The sequence below is a fragment of the Rutilus rutilus genome, assembly GCF_951802725.1.
Source record: "Rutilus rutilus genome assembly, chromosome: 15".
In the NCBI taxonomy this organism is placed as follows: Eukaryota; Metazoa; Chordata; class Actinopteri; order Cypriniformes; family Leuciscidae; genus Rutilus; species Rutilus rutilus.
This window is the reverse complement of record NC_140220.1, coordinates 18,662,878-18,690,344: the sequence shown is the minus strand read 5'-3', so window position 1 is coordinate 18,690,344 and position 27,467 is coordinate 18,662,878. Positions and strand designations below refer to the sequence as shown.

Sequence of the window (27,467 nt, the reverse complement as noted above, 5' to 3'; positions counted from 1 at the left end):
ACCTTTCCATTTTTTCTTCAAATCTAAATTTGTAATGATTCATGTCAGAGCTGGTTGGTTTGGTTTAAGGCTTATATTTATTGAAATCTTAATGGAGAAATGAATGGGAAAAATACTTGAAAAAGGTTAAGTCAATACCAGCCACTTAAGGGTGGCTGCTATTGAAAAAAAACATGGAAGCTTATTTCTGCCACTGAATATAAATAAGGTTATCGTGACTTTCTCATAATTATGACTTTTTTTATGAGTTCACACCTCTCAATTTAGACTTTTCTTGGAATTCTCAGACTTTTTTTCTTGGAATTCTGAGTTTACATCATGCAGTTCAGTCTTTTTTCCTCGGAATTCTGAGTTTACATCTCGCAATTCACACTTTTTTTCCTCAGAATTCTGTTTACATCTCTCAATTCTGACTTTCTTGGAATTCTGAGTTTACATCTCTCAATTTAGACTCTTTTTTCGGAATTCTGAGTTTACATCTCACAATTCAGACTCTTTTTTTGGAATTCTGAGTTTACATCTGGCAGTTCAGACTTTTTTTTGAATTATGAGTTTACATCTCTCAATTTAGACTTCTCGGATTTATGAGTTTACATCTCTCAATTTAGACTTTTCTCGGAATTCTCAGACTTTTTTTTTCCTTGGAATTATGAGCTTAAATCTCTCAATTTAGACTTTTCTCGGATTTACGAGTTTACATCTCTCAATTTAGACTTCTCTCGGAATTCTGAGTTTACATCTCGCAATTCTTACTTTTTCCTTGAAATTCTGAGTTTACATCTCCCAATTCAAACAATTTTTTTCTTGGAATTCTGAGTTTACATCTCCCAATTCAGACTTTTTTTTTGGAATTCTGAGTTTACATCTGACAGTTCAGACTTTTTTTTGAATTATGAGTTTACATCTCTCAATTTAGACTTCTCGGATTTATGAGTTTACATCTCTCAATTTAGACTTTTCTCGGAATTCTCAGACTTTTTTTTTCCTTGGAATTATGAGCTTAAATCTCTCAATTTAGACTTTTCTCGGATTTATGAGTTTACATCTCTCAATTTAGACTTCTCTTGGAATTCTGAGTTTACATCTCGCAATTCTTACTTTTTCCTTGAAATTCTGAGTTTACATCTCCCAATTCAAAAAATTTTTTCTTGGAATTCTGAGTTTACATCTCCCAATTCAGACTTTTTTTTGGGAATTCTGAGTTTACATCTGGCAGTTCAGACTTTTTTTTGAATTATGAGTTTACATCTCTCAATTTAGACTTCTCGGATTTATGAGTTTACATCTCTCAATTTAGACTTTTCTCGGAATTCTCAGACTTTTTTTTTTCCTTGGAATTATGAGCTTAAATCTCTCAATTTAGACTTTTCTCGGATTTATGAGTTTACATCTCTCAATTTAGACTTCTCTCGGAATTCTGAGTTTACATCTCGCAATTCTTACTTTTTCCTTGAAATTCTGAGTTTACATCTCCCAATTCAAACAATTTTTTCTTGGAATTCTGAGTTTACATCTCCCAATTCAGACTTTTTTTTGGGAATTCTGAGTTTACATCTGGCAGTTCAGACTTTTTTTTGAATTATGAGTTTACATCTCTCAATTTAGACTTCTCGGATTTATGAGTTTACATCTCTCAATTTAGACTTCTCGGAATTCTCAGACTTTTTTTTTTCCTTGGAATTATGAGCTTAAATCTCTCAATTTAGACTTTTCTCGGATTTATGAGTTTACATCTCTCAATTTAGACTTCTCTCGGAATTCTGAGTTTACATCTCGCAATTCTTACTTTTTCCTTGAAATTCTGAGTTTACATCTCCCAATTCAAACAATTTTTTTCTTGGAATTCTGAGTTTACATCTCCCAATTCAAACAATTTTTTTCTTGGAATTCTGAGTTTACATCTCCCAATTCAAACAATTTTTTTCTTGGAATTCTGAGTTTACATCTTGCAATTCAGACATTTTTCTTGGAATTCTGAGTTTACATCTTGCAATGCAGAATTTTTTTCAGAATTTTTAGTTTACATCTCGCAATTCAAAAAAGTCAGAATTGTGAGAAAGTTGCAATTACCTTTTTTATTTTTTATTCTGTGGCGGAAATAAGCTTCCATTACAAAAAAAAAAAAAAAAGCTCAGTTGAGTAATAATACAGCTGGAAGACTAGCTTTGGTCCTCACTTGTAACTCAGGAAGTTGTTTGGGGCGGCTGCCTCCATTAAAGTATCAGAAACTTCCAGTAGAAGCTGTTGTTCATGTGTGAAGTACCGTATGGCTTGCGGTCCAGTTCAGCAGGACGGCATTAAAAACAGCTCACACTGAACTCAGCTTCACCAAACCCCGCACTGAGTCTTCATGAAGCGAGTCCTGGCTGACCGGGTTGAAGAGCTGTGCCGGGTGAACATGGTGACCCAGATGGGTGGCGCAGGGCAGAGCTGCGGGTGGGGAGGGCGTCTCCTCCGGGCTGATGAAATGTTGATGGTGTAGGTGATGGTGACAGTGGATCTCAGAGTCCCGCAGGGCCAACAGCTCTCCTCCACAGCTGAGGCCAGGGATAGAGGAGGGCAGCGAGGGCTGAGAGGGGCTCAGAGTGGAGCACGGGCCGCCCAGAGAGCTCTTGGCCTGCAGGGTCGGGCCGCCGCCCAGAATGATGGGCTGACTGTGGAGCAGCGGGTTGGTGGCGGCCTGCAAAACGAATTTGGTACTCTGAATGCACTGGTCTTGAGCACACTAGGAGGAAGAATGAAGGACAGAGAGAGAAAAGGGAAAGCCAGGAGGAAGTCAGACCCAACAAAGAATATTTTTTTTACAGAAAAACAAGTCACAGGGCTCCAAACTGCTATGTATATGAATGGTACCTCAAATTGTGCATATTGTTGAGAAGAGGTGTGTGATTACTATGGTTTCACCTGGCAGATGATAGAGTTTCATAAAGACTCTTCCCTGTTTAGATGCTGGCGTCATTTTGTTCATGGTCAACCAGTCAAGCAACCAGTCCATTTTGGCATTGTGTATTTTGGATACCCTCTACTTAGTGACGAATGTATTTGTGAAAAAATACCATATGTATTTTTTTATATAGGTATTTTGTTGTTTTGGAGCCCTGGATCAGATAAGACTAGTTACAACAAAATAATTATTAGAAGGTCAAGATTTAAAAGGTTAGAGAGTGTGCTGACCAAAAGTAGAAAGAAAGACAGAAAAAGAATATAGAAGTTTAAGTTAGTAATATCTGGGAGACTAAGACCATGTTGAGGTCATATTTCACCTCAATCAAAAGTTAGAAGTAAGACATAATATTTTTCTTAATGGAAAAAGCCTATTTTTGGACCATTAAAGAGAAGGGTTTTTTTTTCATGAAAATGAAGCATGGAAATTCTATAAAGATTTTTTTTAATGTTTTGATGCTTGTTTTTGAAGTTTCTTATGCTCCCCAAGAAAACTACATACTTTTTTTTTTTTACATAAAATCAAAACATTATCATTATGATTAAATAACATTATGATAAAAAATCAGGATCCTTCAATGAATAGAAAGTTCGAAAGAACAGAATTTATTAGAATTTTAAATACCCCAAAACTTTTGAATAGTGTGTGTTTGTGTGTGTGTTTAACTGTCATGTAAAGCCACAGTGGAAAAAAAAAAAGGGAAAAGTCCATAAAATAGGCTTTATTTTCTTCATTGATTAAGGTGAAATGTGACCAGGATACACCCATCTAATCTTCTCTACAGATGATGGATGAATCTTTCCATAGATACAAGTATTATTTTTGAAAATGTCACAAAGATTTATGCTATAAAAATACATTTTAAAACCTAAAATTGAAAGCTTACATGACACAAACACTGGATCCCTCAAGGGATTGAATAATTGCCATCAAATCAGTGGCTGATTTGATATGGCTGATGAAACTGAATCCAGACAGTGAGCCATCAGTATTCATGAGCGCTGATCTGTTCACACCAGCCCACACTGTCTCCAAATCACATTAATGCTGCTGTCAATGCATGTATAAATGGATCAGAGAACTACGTCACTGATCACCTCTGTGCCAAAAACACAGGTGTTTCATGATCAGTGCGTTATGTTGAGCAGATTCAAGTCTCCCAACCACTGAGGTTGCACAACTAGTGCAACCTGTCCCAAGGAAAATTGGGAGGGTTGCATCAGGAAGGGCATCCGGCGTAAACCTGTGCCAAATAAACTTTGATTTCATGAGAGATTCATGCCCGAACACACAGTTGGGTTGAGCAAACCAGTTGGGTCCATAAATCTGAGACCACTAATGAAAATGCTTGTATCTTGTATATAAAAATATATAACTACTCAATACATATATATATATATATATGTGTGTGTGTGTGTGTGTGTGTGTGTGTGTCTGTGAAATAAATACATTTATTATAAATTGTAATAATATATTCCGAATTTTAATATACTGAGTTTACATAATATACTCAAACATTTTTGGATAAAATATACGGTGACGCATTGCTGCCACATACATATTATTTTTTCCCCTCAATGATGTCGTAATAACGAGATCGTATGTCGTTAAAACGACATCTGTTTCTCGTAATAACGAGATCTTATGTCATTAAAACGAAAAAAAAAAGTCTCATAATAACAAGATGTTATGTCGTTAAAACGACATATTTTCTTGGCCTTATAAGTACATGTGTAGTCATGTACAAAATATGCCTTTATCCACATAAAATTGATAGCCAATCATGTCTTTATCACATCTATGTTCAAAAAGCTTAAACAAATAGCAGCCCCCAATCAGGCAAAATTAATCAATGAGGCCCTTAAAAAAAAAAAAAAAAAAAAGTATATAGGCCTATAAGTTTTTTTTTTATATATAATATTTTATAAATAAGATTTATTTTTGTTAATAGGCTCTTCATTATATAATTAGACAAAAAGTAGTCAAAACACATCTAACAGAACATAGCCTAAGTTGTTTATTTTTTACAACATTGTGTTCTGTTTAAGATTAATAATTACATTTTGTTTAATTAACGAAACGTCAATCTTCGTCTTAATAACAGAAGATACAATACAAAAATCTTCAAGATACAGCCTACAATCTTCACATGTATAACGGATTGTCACCTTATAAACAGTCCTTTGTGTGGTGGAATAAGCAATGCTATATAGAAATATATGGTTAGTATCTTAATTTAAACTTTATTTTATTATTTTATTAGTTCATTAACTAATTATGCTAACTCAACTAATTTAATGTAAAGAGCTGGATACTAATTAATGTCAAATATTAAATGTAGGCTATTGATTAGAGTTGCCATAGACTAAAGATTTTTCTAGACTAGTCATTCATTTAAGCAATTAGGACTAATCGCACGTTTATATTCAATCCTGGGTGCATGTAGGCTATAGCCTATATTCCCTGCTCAAGCGCATGCATAAAACTGCCGCAAAGCACCGGCAAAAGTAGCAAAAGTATAAATGTGTCTGAAAAAAATAACGAAGCATTTTAATTGTTTATTAATGAACTAGTCTTTTCTAAATCAGTGTAGGCTGCCTGCAAACATATCTCCATACATCTCCGCTGTAATGTAGCCTTCTTTAAATAAATTCGTTTAGGCTTTAAAATAAATATTGTTTGTGGGCTAATTAATGCCACAATAATTTGTTTATTTTATTGGCTACTTATATTTTTCATTTTTGTTTTGCATTGAATACCATTTAAAGGATTTGCTGTGCACCGCAATGCCATCCTCCCATAGAAAGACACGGTCAGAGCCACCTTTATTTTCTTTATAATAAAGGGTTTCTATGGGAGGAAAACGCTTAACGTGTAATTAAATGCATTGCGTTCATAGTCTGGGCTCATCTACTTTTCTGTAGGATAGTATGGTTTATTAATAAGGTGTGTAGCCTACAGCATTTGATCTTTATCACTGAAGTAGCCTATTAAGCCACATTAAGCTTTTTCTTTATTATAAGGGTTTTCTATGGGAGGAAAACGCTTAGCCTAATGTGCAATTAAACGCAATGTTCGTATTCTGGGCTCATCTGCTATTAATAAGGTGTGTACAGAATTTGATCTTTTAACATGAATGTCCATTGGGGGCTGCTATTTCTTCAGCCTTTTGAACGTAGATGTGATAAAGACATGATTGGCTATCAATTTTATGTGGATAAAGGCATATTTTGTACGACTACACATGCCCTTATAAGGCCAAGAAAATATGTCGTTGTAACGACATAGCATCTCGTTATTACGAGAAAAATATGTCTTTTAACGACATAAGATCTCGTTATTACGAGAAAAATGTCGTTTTAACGACATAAGATCTCGTTATTACGAGAAAAATGGCGTTTTAACGACATAAGATCTCGTTATTACGACATAATTGAGTGGAAAAAATAATATGTATGTGGCAGCAATGCGTCACCGTAAAAATAAACGACAAAAACATAGAATTTTTTTTTTTTTTTACCAACCCCAATACTTTTGAATGGTAGTGTATTTTTTCATTATTTGAAAAAAATGAATATGAATTTTTTAGTGTGTCCCCCTTTAACAATCGCAGCACTCACACTCAGGCAGGGAACTTTGTGTAAAACACTGAATTCCAGACTTTCAGTGTGGTCTCAGACTTTTAGACTCCACTATATATTTCAAATGCTTTGTTAAAACCTTGAAGTGGTTTGAACATAAATGGCTTCATTATAACGGCTGAAGTACAACAGACTGGACGCACACGCACGCACACACACACACACACACAGGTCAGAGTACGGCCTACCATGTGACTCTGGACCTGATTGGGGGGGCAGGCGCCGGTGCCATTTGTCTGGGCCGCGGGCTGCGGGGTGTCTGGTTGTACAAAACCTCTTCTGTCAATCAAACTGCAAAGAGAAAGGAAGTGGATGATACATTCCAACTGTGAGTCAGGGAACGTGGGTAAAGGAGGCAGAGAGAAGAGAATCTGCGTGTGTGTGTGTGTGTGGAGTCCTCCTCCAACTCAACATGCCCACACACACGGAGCAGATGGCAGCCAGTGATGCTGTGCCCACTTCTGCTTTGTGTTCATGAGAAACTCATTAATGGCGTGCAGAACTGTGGGTGAGTGAGCAGGTTTCGACGTCAGCAGGCCTCCTCACGCACCATCTGAACCCATTCAGGAACGTTTCTCGGTTATCTAAGATATTCACATTTCCTGGAGCGAGAATGCTGATTGGTTTTTACCTCTCATATTTAAATGAATGAGCGAGAAACCTGCTGAGTTCACCAATCTTTTTACAAGATCAGCAGGAATCGCTTGACTGATATCTTGCCTGCATAATGATTTTCTAAGGAAGTTGATGACTCTCTTATTTGAAATGGACTTTTTCTGTCGACTGGCAATTAAATTCTCTGATACAGAGATATGAATGATGTAAAGAACACAAAGCTTTGTAGGGATGTAGAAAGAACAACGTAGCAGATCAGATAAAAACGTACAAATGAGATTGTACAAATTACCCACCAATTCACCAGTACCTAAAATAGTTATGAACTTCCACTAGATTGTGTTGGAATTGAGCTGTTTAACCTCACTGGTTCTTGCGTGTCAAGCACTCTGAACCAAATGTAAAAGACTATAGTCTTCACTGTATAAATTAAATATAATTAATGCAATTAATACAATTTATCTGTGTTAAAGCTATACAAGTGATTTTCTCTTTCTCTTTTGTCGTTTGATTAACAAACAGCTGCGGGTACCGTATATTAGACTGCTATCATTTTAAGACAAATGCACAGATCCAATGATACGCATCCGGTTTTCTTTCTCAATTGTTTATTACAGCACATAACTGACTGTGTTTATAAGGATACTTGCCAAGACAGGCATTTTGACTTAATTTTGTGCACATGTCTGTTCAAGCCATGGTTCAAGCTCAAAAGAAGAGAAAGAGGCCTGAATTTGGCGTTCATGTGCTGTCTGCGTGGCTCTGTGTGCACGTACAAAACAGCGCGCGAGTTCCAGTCTTGTTCTTACACGTAATGTTTAAACTGACAGGACTTAAAAACACATGCAGATGATAAACTTTAACTCTATGATGGGTAAACTTTGCAATTAATCCGCGAATCGCATGCGTTCCAAACCGAAACCGATCAACTAAGATAGATCCCTATACGTGGATTGCGGATACGTATTGCGGATACGCACAATGCGATCGATGCTAAAACGTTCTGCTAACTGCTAAAACGTTCTAAAACGCTCTATCGTGCTGCCCTAATCATGATTGCTATCTTCCCAGAGATGGAGAAAAATCCTACTCCGGCAAGTAAACGTGTCCGTGTCCCCAAAAATGCTGATACTCAAAAGCGCTTCCCTCAACGTTTTCTGGTGTGCATCGTTAATTTTTACAAAGGATGCGCACCTGTGCACCAGTTATGTGCACCCCTGCTTATAACGCTTTAATGAAGGCTTTTTTTTTAAAAATCCCTATCATAGAATTAATGAAAAATATACTTCCAGAATTAACCATTGAAAAAGTGGAAGGGCACTGGTAGTGCTGTTAGTGTAGTGGCACTACATAGCATACTACTTTTAGAAAAGTTGGTCACTGCATACTGTCAAACTAAAAAAACTAAAAAAACAACAAAACAAAAAGCAGTGTAGAGTATATGCTGTGCAGTATGAAGTAAACAGTATATTATAAAATAGCCTAGTTGATGTATTCACCTCGGCGGTAGAGGTCCGCACAGTGCAGCGCAGCAGTTGGTGATGAAGTTTCCGTAGCTGTAGGGGTTGTAGTTGCCTTTGCCTCGTTTGGATGACCATGAACCTTTGATCTGAAACAGTGATGTGACCGTTGAGAACTACAGTAGCTGAGAGGGACAAGCTGCCAACATCAGAGCAGACAGCGAGACACTGAGAGAGACGACAGGCAGCCTTAATGAACTCAGGGATGAACCGGGGTGAGGATGGAAAGGAGGATCTTTTGCTACGGTGAGAAATACCCACTGATCTTCAAAACCAAGCCTTTTGAAGTGCTCATTAATTGTCTTCCTGTAACTTTCCCAGTGTCTCGTTTGATCTGGGTTTATATCCAGAGGGACAGATTTAAATAAACTTTATATTCAGGGTCCAAAATTAACCTGCAGGTGGGTAAGTGAGAAAATGTACAGGACATAAATATTTCCCTAGTGAAAAATAAATATACTAAAATGTATTTGAAATACATTTACTTTATGCTAAGTCTACTACAAATACATTTACATATTTATGTACTTAATATAAATACCCTGCAATTGCACTTTTGGTATACTGAACTGCTATACTTAAAGTCTGCTAAATTGGAACAACTAAAGATATACTTAAGTATATTTGATTGTGTTAAAATGAAAATATTGCAAGTATATTTTAGGTACACTTTAAATATCTTTCATTTAAAGACTGATATTATACAGAGATCGAGGCACAGTGTAATGAAGAGTTTGCAAATAAACTTTCAAAAATGTCTGTATTGGATCTGACAGCAGCTGCATCACAAACCATAATCAAATGATTTCATAATGCTTTGTCTGTAAATGAGAGTTTAATATGGTAATAATGTTTTTAAAACATGTACTTGCGTGCAATAGCGAGTTGATACTGTTTCCTATGTCAATCATAACAGTGGCCGTTTACTGGCCAGTCTTAAAGAAGCTGCCTCTTAAAAAAGATAATTTCAGATAGAGAATGAGGGTTGAAAATAATTGTTTTTCCATATACATATTTATGTGTTTAATTTTATTTTTATTTTCTCAAAAATGTATTCTTGTAAATTTTAACCGCGATTGGTGGTTATGTGCCTCGTTCAAGGACACCTCAGTCATTTCCTGCTGGTACTGAGAATCGAATCCGCAACCTTCGGGTTACCAGTCTGACTCTCTAACCATTAGGCCATGACTGCCCAATACATTAATGTCATTACCCCTTTAAATTTCTCATGTCTCTTTTGCAGGCTTGGCAGGTGTTAATTTTGGACCCTGTTTGTATGACTGGTTTTGTCTCCTGTCAGGTCATTATGATCAATGCAGTTTTGGGTGTATTATTATGAAACGGACTATTATCACAGCAACATGTTTATTTCATTAATGAATACTGGAGATAAAGCATAAAGAGAGGTACTCACATCTTCGTTTGTGGTCTGATTGGAGCTGATCAGGTAGGTATGGAAACCTGACAGTCCCACGATGGACCAGACGGAGAAAAAGCACACCACCACTTCCAGAACAGTACAGCCATCAAGGAAAACACAAATCTACACATGTATTACAACAACCACTGATTATAAACGCTGACTGACAGCTTCAGAAATGGACTCGCATTAAAGGCCTCAAGTATGCTGGATATACTGGGTCTGTATAGCATCATTCAACCACTGCAATCGCATCTTTAAAATGCTGAAAGTGCGCTTGACTACACTGCACTTCTGGATAGATGCCCGGGTATAAGTTATTTTCTTCATCAATTTCTATTGATCATGGCAGCAGTATTATGTACACAAAAGTTTTATAGAAAAAAATTCTGTTAAGCACCCGCTTTCCGCAATAAGGCGCATCTGTGATGAGCTTAATATACACCAGCATTCAAAAGTTTTCAAGAGTTTTTTCACGTAGTGTAACTGCGTAGCGCTTCTGTGTTGGACGTCACACGCATCACACACATGACCAGCGTCGGCCAATAGTGAGCCTACGTGTGACGTACAACACAGTAGCTGCGCTAAAACACTACGTGAACTAACTCGAGGCCCAGAGAGAAGGAAATGAATAGTGGAATAAAGTCGTTATTTTTGTGTTTTTTTGCGCACAAAAAGTATTCTTGTCGCTTTATAAACTTAAGATTGAGCCACTGGAGTCACCTGGACTATATTAACGATGTCTTTAATGCATTTTCTGGGCCAGCAAGTTATAGTGTCTTAGAAGCCTATGGAGGAGTGAGCCAGCTCTCAGATTTAATAAAAAATATCTTAATTTGTGTTCCGAAGATGAACGAACGTCTTACGGGGTTGGAACAACATGAGGGTGAGTAATTACTGACAGAATTTTCATTTTTGGGTGAACTAACCCTTTAATGTTTCTAAATTATTGTTCTTATGCTCACCAAGGCTGCATTTATTGGATCAAAAAGACAGTAAAGCAGTCAAATATTGTTATTATTCAAAACAACTGTTTTCTATTTCAGAATATTTTATAATGTAATTTATTCCTGTGATACAAAGCTGAACTTTCAGCATCATTACTCCAGTCTTCAGTGTCAAACGATCCTTCAGAAACCATTCTAATATGCTGATTTGATGCTCAAGAAACATTTATTGAAGAAACAAGCTGAACAAGAAACAAGTTGAACATGTAACATGTAACTAGCATGAATAAGCACCTGGCTAACATGTTTCTAACATGATTTAATGTTGCTATCATGTTCCTTGCATGTTTTAACACATGACTAGCATGTTTTAGTATGTTTTCTTAGGCTAGTTTTTAAGCTTTGCTAGAGACAGACAGCTTAAATACTCTATAAAGGCCCGTTCACACCAAGAACGATAACTATAAAGCTATATATAACTATATTTGCATCCACTCTAGTGGATGATATCGTTTTGTTTATTCTAGGCGTGTGCTTTTGTCACTTTAAATGCTCGAGCTCGTTACAGCAGGATGGATTCTGATTGGCTGTCAATGTTTTTATCGTTCATCAACTGGATTAAAATCTGATGAAAGTGATTTCAACTATATCGTTTTTCTGTGGCGTTATCGTTATAGCTGTGGTGTGGACTCTACTTTTCTTTAATACTGAGAACGATTTTTAAAACTATATCTTTATCATTATCTTTAAAGTTATCATCATTGGTGTGAACAGGCCTTTAGAGTTATTGTATAAAAGATTTGACCCCCTCAATAAAAGTCAATGGGAATTTGGGATTGTTCGGAAGTCTGATATGGGAATTCCCAAAATCGGATCAGTTAGAAAAGATATAGTAATGCAAGTCAGAGAAGTCTAAAGGTCTCACCCGAGTTTGGTAGTTTTAGCATGAAAGCTCTAGGATGAGCTAGAAGTCTGAGTAGAAGAAAAGCTTAACTAGCATTTCAGTATTTTAGCTTTCTCAAGAAAACAATTAAATTGATTAGCAAAAAAAAAAAAAAAAAAAATGCTTTAAGCATAAATCTCACAAAATGTATATGCTTAAACCAAGGGGAAAAGAAACTCAAAATATATTCCTGAAAATAATTATTTACTTCACGACTACATCTAGTTAAACTACATTTAGATATTTTACTGGAAAACCAGACAAAAATAGGCTATTTAAGATAACAATTAGCAGTTGTACCCTGCAATGGTTGTTTTTGCTAGCACTAGCATGTGTTGACATTCTTGCTTATGAGAGTGAGTCTATCATGAAGCAGTAAATGATGCATGACCAGCTAATAATTGACCGTGAGCAGAAAGCAGGTCTCGCTAATGAAGATGACAGCGAGACCACGTCCCCTCGCTAATTCAAATCACTGTTCTCTTCGGTTTCGCAGTTTTCCTTCTCAAGCTAATCTCAGATATGAAAAGACTTCCCACTGACCGTATTTAATAACATATTTCTTTCCATTGAAAAGAGAGAGGTGCAGACGCATAGCAATGAAGATGTGGATAAAGTCAGTGTGGGCTGCTTTTCTGCAATTGTGTTCTAGAGGTGTGAAAACCAGAAATAGACTCCTATTGCACAGCCTCTTCCCACACACACACACACACACACACACACTTTAGTGAAAGGATATCTAGCAGGGCTGTCTTTGAGAGCACTAAGAAAGCCAGTCCTGTTGGATCCTGCAGGAAAAGCACTGGTTATGTAACAAAGAAAAGCTGTCACAGGAACATGAAACACGTCTCGAATGAAAAAGCAGGCGGCATATTGAGCGCAGAGTCACTGCAATAAGAAATTAACCAGCTGCTGTCTTCCAGACGTCTGCAGACACACTAAATCCTACAGTTTTGTGGAATACCTACATGCCACATTAGCAATTATCGCTAATTAAAGCAATGTTTTCATTTATATACTGTAGGGGGCACTATTACACATCTTCTGAAAAAGTACAGAATCTCCTGATCAAAACATGCAAAGAAGAAGCAGAAACAAGTGATAGCGTATGTAAGCATATGCATAAGTAAAATAACACAATCATCAACATTAAACAGCATATAAATCAAAACTGCCTAATGTTACTGAATGAAATGTGGACCCAAGACGAGCTATAGGACTGTGAAGCTTTGGGGTGTTGATGGACTCAATCTACTCCATCTGTGTTTTGATCATCGTTCTGAATCCGAACTGGATGTAGTCTTTGACAAAAACGAGATTTTCTCAGCTTTTTACTCAAAATTAGCTTTTTTATGAAACTTTCCCTCATTCACGTATTGATATAAAAGGAATGCATGAAGCTAGAATAAAACAGTTTTTTTAATTTATTTTTTAAGCAGATAATTTTTGTGAAAAATGATCAAATGCTGGTGCTGGCTAGCAACTTTTTTTTTTTTAAACGCTGGCGGGGAAAGAGTTAAAAAGAGTACTTATTGTGAAAATAATATACTTTAATAGATTATACTTAAGTGTGAACTGAATGTAAGGTTTTTGGACAATTGCATGTTATTTATAATTAAATGAAAATGTATTATAGTTTAAATTCTTATCAAATACAATTAATTAACTGTGCCTTTTGGCTTTTGATGATATTAATCATATCATATAATAAAACATCATATTTATTTGTTTTTACTACAAAGCTTTATGAAATATTATGGAATCTCATTCAATGCTTTCAGAATCTTTTCTTTTTTAAATAATGTTTTTTTCTGTATTTTTACAATGAACAATTTAATGAGTAAAGTAAACGGTATTTATTGAACACATTTTTTTTTCTTTTATTCATCAAAATAAAACGAAAATAGTACAAACTCTGCTAAACTGATTGTTCTGAACAAGTATTAACTTAGATTATTAAAAACATATTATTTTAGCTAAGTATTTTTGTAAATACTGTGTGCCTTTTACCCCGTGCTGGTTTTACAAAGTATGTGGGGTAAAAGGCCAACCTTGCATACATTCATAAGATTGCTCAATCAATGTTTAATAAAAGCTTATTTTTTCCCTGCAATCATACGCTATGGGAATAGTGAAAAGCACATTTTTCTTAGGGTGTGCCTTTATCCCCATTGTACCCTACATAATAATACCATGTTTTCTGAACTACCTTGGAGAACCACAGTTTATGGATATGTAATATGAGTATCTGTAAGTATATGAAAATCCTCCAGTATCACTCTAATTTCACAGTACGGTAATATCCCAATTAAATGTCATCACTGGTGCACCAGAGAGACCTGTGTCCTGAGTCCTGACACTCCCAATGCAATCACTTTCTGGACCGCTTCAAAGTCAGTCACTGTGTTTAATGCTAATGGTTTCCAGAGGGCATCTGAGGAGAGATTCGTGGGCAAATAAAGCCGCACTGAGTGCGCCCTGTCCAATAAACATCTTACAGGATCCATTTGTCACTCCGGTGTCCCTGCCCTCACGGCCTGATTGATCAGTCGTGTGCAGTAAACAGCGCTGAGCTCAGGCTTACAGTCTCTCCATCACTTCACCCAGGGAAGAAACTGCACTGTCAGCAGACTCACGCTTTCCTCCCGCCAGTCAACAGCCCAGATCAGAGCCGATCGATAGGCATACATTACAGTGATGAAGCACCAGTACTAGAGGCATTTTGGTGCAAATAATTCACCAAAAATAAGATTCTGAAATGTTTTGAATATGACTGGTACACACGCTTCTGCACTCTCAAGTTTCGTGCCCCCAACTTCCCGGGAAATAATCAACATATTTAATAATTTAACCATCTGGTGCACTTAATTCGCGTGTCGGTCAAAAATGACAAATTTATTTTTTTTGGTCAATGAAATGAATGTACTATATTTTAGTTTGATAAAAAAAAAAATTAAAAAAAAACATTTTTAGGGGATTTTCTTATACAAAATTTTATTTACGCTATATTTATAATCCATTTATTCACTTTTTGAGCATTGACCTGAAAGTAAAATTTCTTAAATCTTGAAAATGTTGTCGTAAAAGTTTGATCTCTTTTCAAAGACGACACTTGGCAGATTATTGCTGAAGTGAAAAAAAGTTAACAAAAAAAGTAACACAATTTTACGTGTATTGTTCTGAAAAATGCACAAAAAAACTATTTGCAATTTTTATATGAAATATATATTTTCGAAATCACATTTTACTCTAAAACTTCAAGAAAATCAAAGCCATAAATCTAAACAAGTTGTGTTCCAAATTTGGGCTGGATATCTAAAAAAATGAGCTTTCAGTAAGATTTTGTTTGGCTGCAGTACCAAAAGTTTTCACTTGTTCGTCTCCCATTCATTTCCAATACGGTCATTCTGTCAAGTGTGAATATTTTTTACAGGACCATTTAACCTGTTCGAATCATGGCCATGATTTATTTATTTTTTTTAACCATAGCAAGTGCCAAAACCTTTACCAAGTATCGTACCATTCCAATGAAGTGAAAAATTAGAGCACACTAAAAAAAAAAGAGCACCAGGGGGTTATTCTGCTTAATCGCGGGGAAAAAAACTAAACTTGTTTCTGCGATACAATCAAAAATTGTAACCCTGTCATTTATTTGCATAACTATACTATCAGTGAAAAGTAATTAGGCTTGTCTCTACACATAATTGTTATAAACTGAACACAACCTCACAGACTTCATAATTCTCAATATCACCACATAATTAATCTATAACTAATTATACCACTACTATAAGTCTACAAACTAAGTTCTTGAGATTTGCTATATCGCTCTGCGCAAGTAAGCAGAAAAAGTTACACACTTATATTTCCAACTGCATATGAAGCGCCTGCTAAGTCACGGGTTTGTTCTGCCGAACACTGCTAAATGAATAAGGTAAGATAAGATCGGTCATGTGTTCTGGCTCTGAAGGCTGAAGTTATATAAGGAAGTAGGCGGTCGGCACTCTTACTCAGTATTACGTGCGTGATGACAAAGGCGAAGATGAAGAGAGTGAGGAAGGAGAGTGAGAGGATGAACAGGTAAAAGAAGCGATAGTTCCTCCTCCCCACACAGTTGCCCACCCACGGGCAGTGGTGATCGAATCTCTCTGAGGAGAAACGCACAATGTTAGCACTTCTTTGCATGATGCTGACTATTATATAAAGATATTTGCAGACACATACAGTACACACACACACACACACACGCACATGCTTACCCACGCAGTTGTCGCACAGGCTGCAGTGTGAGGCCCGCGGCGGGCGGAAGATCTTGCAGGTGAAACAGTATTTGAGCTTGACTGTCTGACCGTTGATGAGCACCTCTCTGGTTCGGGGGGGCGGTCTGTAGCCTGGGCCGCTCGGGCCGTTGGTCGCATCTGTGAAACCAGAACAGACCCGAGACCCATTCAGAGATCCATTCTGGCAGAAAAGATGAGGAAGTCCTCTATGGTGTGTCAGTATAAAGGAAAGAACTCGACTTCTGTGTCATGCTGTTGGTTACCACTACTAAGTCTATGGGGACAAGGTGTTTTGGAGCATGGATTATCTAAATCACATTATTTAAATATGTGTAATGCAATCTTTTGTATAATGACTAGTGGCTGTACTTTCAAAATTGTGTTTTTTTTTTTTATATATTAATCCATTGGTCATTTTGTCTTGCACCATAGACGTCCAACATGCAAGTAGAGATGCACGATATATCGGTATCGGCCGATATATGTTCATTTTTTATGTTATCGTTATCAGCCCGATATTAAAATTTGGCCGATATATCAAAGCGATTATTTTTTGGGGAATTGCTTGAAATATGATTGGAGTCACTTCAGAAAAGTAAAATAGAGTTAATGTCATATAGGCTACATTCAATTATAATGAGAACGTTATAATTGTGTGCTTGGGTCATGGCTTTTAAGGTGTGACTTTTGAAATTATATAAAAATTTGAATTTAGATTTATCGGGCAATATATCAGTTATCGGCTTTTAAATGTCAAAAATTATCGGTATCGGCCAAAATTTTCCTATCGCTGAATCCCTACATGCAAGCATTACTGTACATTCATGTTTTTACAAAATGAAGGCCGTTATCAAAAATCTAAATTATTGCCAATAGTAATCGACCGCATGTCACAGATGCTGAATCTGAGCAATTAGTCATCCAAAAATGAAGATCTTTTTTTTTTCAAAACCTTTATATGAAAGGTGCTAATATCACACACACATTAATGTACAAACACCATTAATGTAAAACTAAATTATCAAAATTATAATTTATATTATACAAGGTAAACAACTTATATTGAGTGTTAAGTCGTCACATTTATTTATATAGCGCTTTTTGCAATACAGATTGTTTAAACGCAGCTTTACAGAGATAACAGGAAAATAATGCAACAGAGTTTTTTTCTAGAAGAAAATAGTGCTTAAGCCAAATGATAGCTTTGTGAGAGAAAATGTCTGAGATTTAAACCGTTATTCACTGAAAATGTTTCTCTGCACTTAAGCCCTCAAATCATATACACTGCCGTAAAAGTTTTTTTTTTTTTTGGAAAACATTAATACTCGTTTTGTGTTAAGCAGGGATTCTTTAATTGATCAAAACATTTTAAAAGTAAAAACTTTTACCTTGTTACAAAAGAAATTCATTTCAATAAATTCCTCCTTCCATATGTAAAGCGCTTTGAGTACCAAGAAAAGCGCTATATACATGTAACGGATTATTATTAAATGTTGTCCTGAAAAATCCTGTAATATTAAAGTCCCGCTGTTGTTAATATCAAGCTTTTAATGTTGTTTATATGTCTATGTAGTGTTTTTAATCTGCTTTAAGACAAACCATGTGTAAATTCATAAGTCAACACCATTGCCGAGTATTTTATCTTTAAAACTGCAGTGAACCAAAGACAGTCTCAAAAACGCGGTTTGAAATCGCTGGTGTTTCTGATGTCACAAAGTACCTTGTAACCAATCAGGTCAACGTGTGATCGTCAACGACTGGTGTGAGTGAGTTACATTCAAGCTATTTTAAGCTTGATTTTAAGCTTCTATTTTAAGCTTTTTTTTTTTTTTTTAAGGAATTTTGGTGATCAAACATGAGTTTTAAGGGATAAAATTATTGACTACAGGGGGACTTTAAGAAGCACAACTGTTTCTTGAGCACAAAATGAGTCTGAAGTGACATTGAAGACTTGAGTAATGATGCTGAAAATTCAGCTTTGATCACAGGAATAAATTACATTTTAACATGTATTAATAGAAATCAGTTATTTTAAATGGTACTCATTTTTCAGCCATGGTGAGCATAGAAGACTTCTTTTCAAAACATTAAAATCAATGTCAATGATGTATGGTCACAAGATAGACACATATGTCATCAGTGGTGTCAGCTAGTCCATTTCAGAGCTTCGGTGGAAGAAGAAGCAGCAGCTAATAACTTCATTTTCAGTCAGTCTCTCCCTCACACAAAGCTATCACATGACTTCAGAATCCTGCACTACTTTTATGGAGCTTTTATTATCATTTCGCAGCTCGACGGACATTCTTCAAAACTTCCCATTTGTGTTCCATAGAAGAAGAATCGCTTGGATTTTAAAGGGGTGAGAAGATTGTGACTGAAATGTCATCTTTGAGCAAACTATTGCTTTAATGGCGTCACATCTTATGTGACCCTCAACACGCTATGCATCTTCTGAGCAGCACACAGCGCCACCGGGGCTCACAGCAGTGTTTACTTCCTACTGTATTATTCATACGAACAGCATGGACACATAACTCAATATCCCGAGATAACAAACCTGAGCTAAAGTGCACTTCCTGGCTCAGCCCCAGTGATTTCAGTTCCTCACCACTGGGGTCTCAACGAAAGACCAGATAACTCATTATAGCAGTGACTGCATTCAATTATAACCAGCGATTCATATGCAAGCGAATTAAATCAATCCAGTAATTTGTGATGTTATGGCATAAAAATGGCTTGGCCTGCAGTGATTCCACAGTACAATTCTGAATACAGTAAGAAATTACTGTTCAATCTTCCAGTGTGGTCCTTTCTGGCCCTTTACCCAAAGCAACTTATGAACCACCATTAACTCGTGACTGATTAAACTATCAGACTGAATAACATGAACAAATACTTTAAGGGAGCATGAATCTTTGCTAGGGATGAATATTTCAGCAGATTTCATATTACTCTGAGTGTGCTGACAGCAAACCTGAGAGCGAGCAGCATGCATTATTCATATTAAACGAGAAAAGAGAATAACATCAAATGTCTTCTGTCTCCTTTAACCGAGAGCATTCCCTCAGACCTGCAACCAGCGTCTGCAAACTCAGCTCAGTGTGAAAAGAACAGAACCAGGAAAGACAGAGGAAGAGTGATGATCTTGTCTTTCCTCGCACCTATCTGCCTCTCGATGTCTGCCGCCTCCTCCGGTGTGGCCCGGGGCAGGACGCCCGGGTCGCTGAAGCTTGCCCGCAGGAGCATCCCCATCACAAACACGAACAGCACTCCTCCGATGGCCGGGATGGCAGGAGTCAGGTTTGATGCCAGGAATGGGCAGCTGGAAGAGGGAATGGAAAAACTGCCTGTGAGTTTTTTTTATGCCGTGTTGCTAGTAAATCCCACCAGTAGTAAATACATGAGATATGAAGGGGCCACAGCAATTAAACCCCAAAGTTACAGACATGCTCACGACCGTGCAAAAGTGTCAAGGTCCTGTTTTTTGGCTGTAGAAAAATGCAAAACCACTTACAGTCAACCTACTATGTAATAACATTATAACTGTGTTATTACAATGTAATTAATACTTAAGTTGTGTAATAACATGATTAATTGTGAATATAGTTATGTTGGTAGGCATTAGCGTCAACAAAACAGCACTGCAAAAATAAAGACTGGTTCAAAAAACGGTGCTGTAGGGATGGGACGATTACCGGTTTCACTATAAACCACGATAAAATTTACTGACGGTTAGTATTATCGTTTAAAATGTAATTAACATTAAAACCGTGTTTGATTATCGCGATTTTAAAAACTCGCTGTAAATCCTGTCCAGCCAGTAACAGTCTGACGCAGGCGCAGCGCGCAATGTTGTTGTTGTTTTTTTATTCGAGAAGGAATGGCGGAAGGCAGTGATCGTGCTCGGGAGATTTTTCAGCCTTTTAAGAGGACCAAATCTGAGGTGTGGTTATATTCTGGCTTTTACAAAAGTCCTGAGTGAAACTTAATCGAGGATGGTCACTACAATGGGGGGAAACACTTCAAATCTGCCGAGTCGTCTTGTGTGACCATCACCCACTGTTTATAGCGAACGCAAGTTAACTTTGACCTCAATACCAAAACTACGTCTGGGAAATAATTGGGCACAAAATGTTGTTTTGAGTTGAAATATTTTATCTCACTCACTTGAAATAAACGTGAAACTTCCGCGAAGAAAAGTTCGCAGCAAGTTGCTTTGAGCCAAAGACAAACGATCAAGTTCAATCAAGACTATTAAGAGTGACATTTAAGGGATAATAATGTATATCATTGTACACTTATTAACGTTACACGAGAGAGCGCGTCCGTTGCGATACATGGATGTGCGCTGTGTTATAATGCGTTGCTATTGACGACGGTCATTATAAGGAAGGAAATGCCACAGAATATAATCTTGCTTAAAAAAGTGCATAGAGCTGCTCACTTTATTTGTTGTTTGTTGATTTTCAAATATTAAACTGTTTTTAGTGTGAGCATCAGTTCTTTTTGAACACTTTCATCTCGTTTTAACAAAACCGTGATAATACTGATAATCACGATAATTTTGGTCACTATAATCGTGATATGAAATTTTCATACCGTCCCATCCCTACGGTGCTGTTTACAAGACAACGTTTTCAAAGTTTTGGCCGTTCATTTACACGACAACGGCGTTTTGGGTGCCTGAAATAGAATTTTTTTGAAAACGTTTTTCAAAGTGCACGTTTTTGCAAACGGTCTCCATGTAAACAACAAAAATGCAAATCTCTGAAGACGATGATGTCATGCACATGCGAATTACGTGTTCAGTCTATAGTGTTTCACCGCCATCTAATGGCCTGGCAGCAGAATACAGCATTTTTAATCGTTTCCGTGGATCTGTGTGAATGTTGTTTTGACGATGGTCTGTACACGGAAAACTCAAAGGAAAAACTTCTCCGTTTTAAGCACATTGTTGTTGTGTAAACGTACCCATAGACTAATAAATTAACCACTCTAAATTCGTCAGCATTAGGAAGGTCAAACAAATGAGTTTAGGAAACTTTGTGGGGGGAAAAAAAACAGTCTCTCTTTGACATAACGACAACACTGTCTTCCAATGCAGCTCAGCCAGGCCTCATTCCTTCTTTCTGCATAAACCTTGGTCGGGGATTATTTAAACAAGTAACATTGTGACTTCATAAGATCCAGAAAAATCACATTGTAGTCCAAACGAGCAGTTCATTGTAGTTCTTGGAAAGTGGATTCTGTTAAATAAAATATCTTCCTTTGTAGAGGACTTTTTAGTTTTTTAATGCTTTTTAATGCTCAAACAGCAACATTACACACTAACTAAAGTTGAAAAAGTGAAAAAGCATAATAGGACCCCTTTAGTTAAAACAGCTCAAACATGCATTTTAGTCTGGGACTAGGCATTATATCTACAGTCCAAAGCATGCTGGGAAAATGAAATATGTAACTTATTCAGTTTGAGTTATGCTTAATTTTATCAGTTACTGATTTAACTTTCTTCAGCAAGTACAATGTACTTGTTTTCAGTAGTACTTGAGTAAAATGAACTTGGTTCATTTAGTAAATTTGGCAACACTTTACAACAAGGTCTCATTTGTTAACATTAGTTAATGCATTGCCTAACATGAACAATACATTTGTTACAGTATTTATTAATATTTGTAAATGTTAATCAATAAGTATCTGTTTTCATTGTTTGCTCGTGTTACTTAGTGTATTAACTAATGTTAACAAATACAACTTTTGATTTTAATAGTAAATGCTGAAATTAATATTAACAAAGATTAATAAGTATTGTTCATTCTTAGTTCAAAATCAACTTTTGATTTTAATAATGCAGTAAATGCTGAAACTAATATTAACAAAGAAATAAATGCTGTAGAAGTATTGTTCATTCTTAGTTCATGTTAAAGGTCCCATTGCATGGATTATTTTATTATTTTAGAATGTTTCCTGGGGTGCCCTTATAATGTTAGTATGTTTTTTAGATCAAAAGTTGTTATAATTTAGAAATAAAAGGCATATTTCCTAGCCTGATTTTAGCCACTGATTTGAACGCTCTGTTTGAAGGGGCGTGTCTGCTGAGAGACTTCAGTGTAAACGCCTACCGCTGTGATTGGCTGACATGCTTGCATATGAAATATTTAACATTACATGTGGAACTCTCTCGAAAAATTTTACTATTACAGCCATTATACGTTTTTACTATTACAGCTATCGGGATTAACGAATCGTGAGAAGTTTTTTAAGTATTTAGATCTATTCCCATCACATAAAAGGTTGCAGTGATGAGCATTGAGCAGATGACAGCCTGTTGAGAGCGTGAATGAAGATCTTATCATTGCAACGCAGTTTCTGCACTCTCATTAATGCTTTCACCAATGCAAACATGAGGTAAGTACAGTAAGAGCTTCGCTGTGCAGTGTAACAGAGTCATTGATTTCATAACGAGTTTTGGCAAGTGTCCAGATAAACTCGCGCTGTGTGATTGACAGCTTGGGCGATTGGAAAGGGATTGTTCTTTGATCGCTTTCTGTATATATATTGATCACAGTTTAAGTAAGATTATTTTCATCCTACTAAGAGAAACGACGTGAAGTTGATCGTTTAGTCACTGGCTTGATTTACTGATGCATAAACAGTATTGAACGACTTTGAGAGAAAAATTATCTGTCTGAACTTGAACAATTACACATCCGAAATTCACATAACCCACTGGTTCTTCAGAGGCTCGAATGAAGGAACTAAAAAAATACTTGTGTGTTCATTGGTACATCCAAACACTGAGCCACTGTCATGCTTCGCTCGTTTGCAAGCCATGATGTCTCTCGAGGAAAAACCAATATCTCGCTTGCGCAGCTCATTTTCTAATGGGCGGGCCAAATTCTCTTTGCGGGCAAAGAAGAGAAAGGGGAGGTAACCTTTCCCCTTATGACGACATAAGGGGAAGATTTCTAGATTGACCCGTCTGAGCTTTCATTTTCTCAAAAATACCCAGGGCTTGGTTTACACCCATCAAAACGTCTAGCCACTGGGGGACCATAGGCAGGCTAGGGAAACTCATATTAAGGTTAAAAAAACTCAAAGTGAAATTTTCATGCAATGGGACCTTTAAAGTTAACTAATGAAACCTAATTGTAAAGTGTTAACATAAATTTAGACTGTTATATTTTATAGTTTTCATTTTCACATGATCCTACAGAAATCATTCTAACGTAGTTTTTTTTAAACTAACATTAACAAAGATTAATAAATGCTGAAACAAATGTATTGCTCATGGTTAGTTCATGTTAGTCAATACATTAACTAATGTTAACTAATGAGACCTTATTGTAAAGTGTCACCAAAAACACTGAACTGTAGTTGGATGTGTTCACATATAAGGCTAGATTGATAAAATCGCTTAGCCATGCAAAGCTCTACAAGTTACATATCAAACTTCATGACAAAGTTAAGCTGGTGAACATGGTCATGAAAGTACAGTTTACAGTATTGACTGGGCAAACTGTGCCCAGTCAAAAGTATTGTTGGTAGCACATAACCATACATTTCTGTACTGAAGAATTAATATGTGTTTTAACAAAAATACAAGCTGCACATTTCTGTTCTTAAACACTCTGGAATGTCTTGCCCCACAAAGTTATTTCCTGTGGTAAAAATGTCAAGGACGCTAGTGTTAATAGATCGTAACTGGTGGTTTTAAACTTAATATTGCTTTAATTTTAGTTATTTTTACTGCTTGCCCAACACTGATCCATCCTGTCCGCTGTCAACAAGTCTGACTGAATACTATTTCCTGTTTTTATTCCTGCCCATGACACAACCTAACCATTATTAACTGCTTAAAATGATTTACGAGTAAACAGCTTGCTTTGAACTGCGCAACAGACCAATGCAACTGCCTTTCACCAACATTTTCATCTGTAGCTTCAGCTAACTGGGTTAAATGGCTCACAAAAACATCTGTAATGACTTTATAATCGTTTCAAAAGAGCATGACAGGACTAACCCTAAAGCACAGAAAATACAACCATGGGCTGGGCCGTCCTGTTGTTTCCTAGGAGACACGGAGCTGCTCCAAAAGCACACAAAGATCTGGAAAAGGGAAACCGTTGCCATGGAAACAGGACCGCACCACGTCTGTGTTTTGGAAGTTGTGGTATGGAATGTATGGGCTTGGAGAGGTGGGGGATGGGACTGGAAAATCTCTGCTCCACACATCTCTCATCCACAGGATCCCACTGAGAGAGTCTTTAACACCCGTCCGAGGGTTACAGGCAAACATGCTTCGAGTGTGCAGGAAAAAATAGCATTTTCATACCACCTGATATTGGTTTTTAACTGCAAACTCCCCCAAATACTCTGAGGATAAGGCTCTCTTGTCTAAAGATCTTCATAAAATGTCAGGAATCCAAATGTCATACGTCAATAGTTTCTACTCTAGGGTGGTTAAGCTTCACACAAGGAGTTCCTCACAGCCTGCAGTGTGTTGGAAGTTACGTGGACTGAAGTAATTCAATTACACTATATTTACCTCTTGTAAATGTGTGAATTACTGCACTGGCTTGAGTGGAGCTGCACTTCAGGATCACAGACCACAAACAATTCTGCTGAAATGCCCAGGAATAAATGAAGCCCAGAACTCACTTCATCAAGAGTAATGGAGAAAAATACAACAGAAGGGACTAGGCTATACTACTGATCTGTTTACATAAAGTCTACTTACATGAATGTGGGATGGAAGTCTACACGTTTGGAAATCACAGCCTATTTTTGGACTTAATCGACGATAATCACCCCAAAATGATATACATTTCATTAATACTCACCCTCATGTCGTTCCAAACCCAAGACTTTCGTTCATCTTTGGAACACCAATGAAGATCTTTTTGATGAAATCTGAGAGCTTTCTGTCCCTCCATGACAGTCACAACTACCACTTTGACACGTCAAAAAGTTGTAAAACTAATCCATATGAATTGAGTGGTTTAGTCCAAATTTTCTGAAGAGACTCGATCGCTTTCTATGATGAGCAGATTGAATTTAGGCTTTTATTCACATAAAACATTCATCAACTCACACATCAGTTGTGGTAAACAGAAGCTCGAGCATGTTTGCTTGACGTGTGAGAACCAATGAGGTTCATTCTCGTGTTACGCAGCACGTTTGAGCTTCAGCAAGAGGTTTGTTCTCACGCGTCAAGCAGGTTCGGTTCTGTTTATGTTCACTGATCAATGTTTATATGTGAATGTAGTATGCAATGTACGGGACAGAAAGCTCTTAGATTTCATCCAAAAGATTTTCATTTGTATTCTGAAGATGAACGGAAGTCTTAAGGGTTTGGGACGGCATGAGGGTGAGTAAATAATGACAGAATTTTCATTTTTGGGTGAACTATCCCTTTAAGGTTCCTTATGAAACTATACATGCCAATAACAAACTTTTATTTTTAAGAGTGTACGTGGCCTACAAAGTACAAACATTTTGGTAGCGTCTGGGGAAGAGAAAAGATATGAGAACTCCAGTGGGTCAAAGTACTTACTCAAAGGCAAAGAAGAGGCCACTGGTCACCAAAATGAGAACCATGGTAAGGTAGAAGACCCCGGTCTGCTTGGCCATCATGATCCGCCCGTTGCAGTAAAACCTATTTCGGCCAGGAAAAACCTGCCATTTCCTTTTGCTCTTCCTCTTCTTGGTGTGCGGGGTGTCCATGGGTGAGGAGTTGTGTGTGCAGATCTGGTTGTACTGGCACTCACGGATGGGCTCCTCAACCCCAAGATGCATGTTGCCTGTCATTTAGCTACACACCAGTAATAAAACAAAACTTTAAAGCAACACAAGTGAATCAGTAATTGAAATGTCCTCAAGGAACTAACGAGACAGCTGGGTCTTTAAGAAACATCTCTGATCTGATGGAGGAAGCATTAGCCTAAACAACCCTGTCAAGGAAAAGCGTGGGACTGGAATCAAGGAACCATTTTCTCAGCTCCATGTTTTATTGAGATCTTCAATTATTTAATTGCATTACATTAAAAATGCTAATATTTACATCCGAAACGATGGCCATGAAATAAGATCCGAGTGTTTGGTTCGCATGTTTGTTTGGATAACTCCTTCATTGCAGATGTCTATCCTCAACACAACAGGATGCGCTCCAGGACACAGAGGCATGTGGACATCATGACCAGAAATGCAGCTTTATCAAAGATTGTTACTCCTTTGATGCGGTTCTAAATCCACTCAAAAGATTTGTAAAATAACGTCAGAAAAACGTCCTTCCGATGTCCTCGTAATCCCGTTCGCGAGAGGGTCTTTATTGCATGAACGCCATCTAAATATCTAGTTCTGCCGCCGCGCGCTTGATATTACAACAGCAAACAAGCAAAGGTGGGCGTTTAATGATCTATATCCATAACGATGAAGGAGAGACTATCGCAGGATGTGGATGGGGTAGATCACCGCGTGAACTGCATGAGCTCACGGCACACGATGACCCTATAAACAGCGGCGCGTCTCAAATCATAACGAGCTGTCTATGTAGGAAGCATATTCGCGTGCACTCGCTTACAACCAAGTGAGCTGCCTTTATACAGTATTTGAGGGTAACGTTAGGTCTCAAAAACTTTTGATCTACACCGCATTTTTGAGTACGTTACATGTCTTAAAATCTACAAAAATCAACAACAACAAAAAAACAAACTACATTCATACATACTTTTTTTTTTTTTTTGCAATCATATGCAGGTTCCGAATGTATCCAGCCTGTAGTATCAATAAAAACTATGTAAGAAAAATACATATTTACTGTAACAAGACATTACTAGACAGCTCTCTGTCTGCGATGCCCCGAATGCTGTCTAGGTAGGCAGCTCTCTCAGTTTTGAAACAGCCGATCTGATCCGCAGAATCTCAGTCCTCCTCTCACAGAAACATCTAGTTCCATAACATTACGTTATATTTTGATTATATATTATTTATATACACACAAATAAACACACACGTTCTGTATCTACATCCGCACAACACAACCGTTGATCACTCATACATTTCTGAAGCATTATTGTTACCCTGCCTTTATTTTTATTTTATTCTTGTTTCAGTGAATAATCAGAATGTAACAGTGCGCGCGCTTATAAGGACATTATT

The 27,467-nt window shown here is 37.0% G+C and overlaps 1 protein-coding gene across 2 annotated transcripts; it reads right to left on the bottom strand.

Moving 5' to 3' along the window:
* Positions 1-502: 502 nt before the first annotated feature.
* Positions 503-26,893, bottom strand: zdhhc14 (zDHHC palmitoyltransferase 14). Of its 2 annotated transcripts, none has more exons than XM_084433087.1 (9): positions 25,864-26,893; positions 19,472-19,632; positions 16,290-16,448; positions 16,041-16,178; positions 12,770-12,818; positions 10,135-10,237; positions 8,700-8,809; positions 6,774-6,876; positions 503-2,680 (listed from the first exon to the last, which is right to left on the bottom strand). In XM_084433087.1, the coding sequence occupies exons 1-9, from the start codon at positions 26,115-26,117 to the stop codon at positions 2,309-2,311; spliced, it is 1,449 nt and encodes a 482-aa protein (XP_084289213.1). In that variant the 5' UTR covers positions 26,118-26,893; the 3' UTR covers positions 503-2,308. The 2 variants fall into 2 exon arrangements, with proteins under 2 accessions (XP_084289213.1, XP_084289212.1); XM_084433086.1 differs by having other exon boundaries at positions 854-2,725; positions 25,864-26,809.
* Positions 26,894-27,467: the final 574 nt, after the last annotated feature.

Bases quoted from the DNA above. Each gene is read 5' to 3' on its own strand.
- zdhhc14 (XM_084433086.1), bottom strand. From the start codon at position 26,117: ATGACAGGCAACATGCATCTTGGGGTTGAGGAGCCCATCCGTGAGTGC. The intron at 12,819-16,040 runs GTAAGAGTGCCG...CTTTTCCTGCAG, and splicing joins CATCACGCACGTAATACTGA to GATCCAACAGGACTGGCTTT. The intron at 2,726-6,773 runs GTAGGCCGTACT...TCTTCCTCCTAG, and splicing joins ATCAGGTCCAGAGTCACATG to TGTGCTCAAGACCAGTGCAT.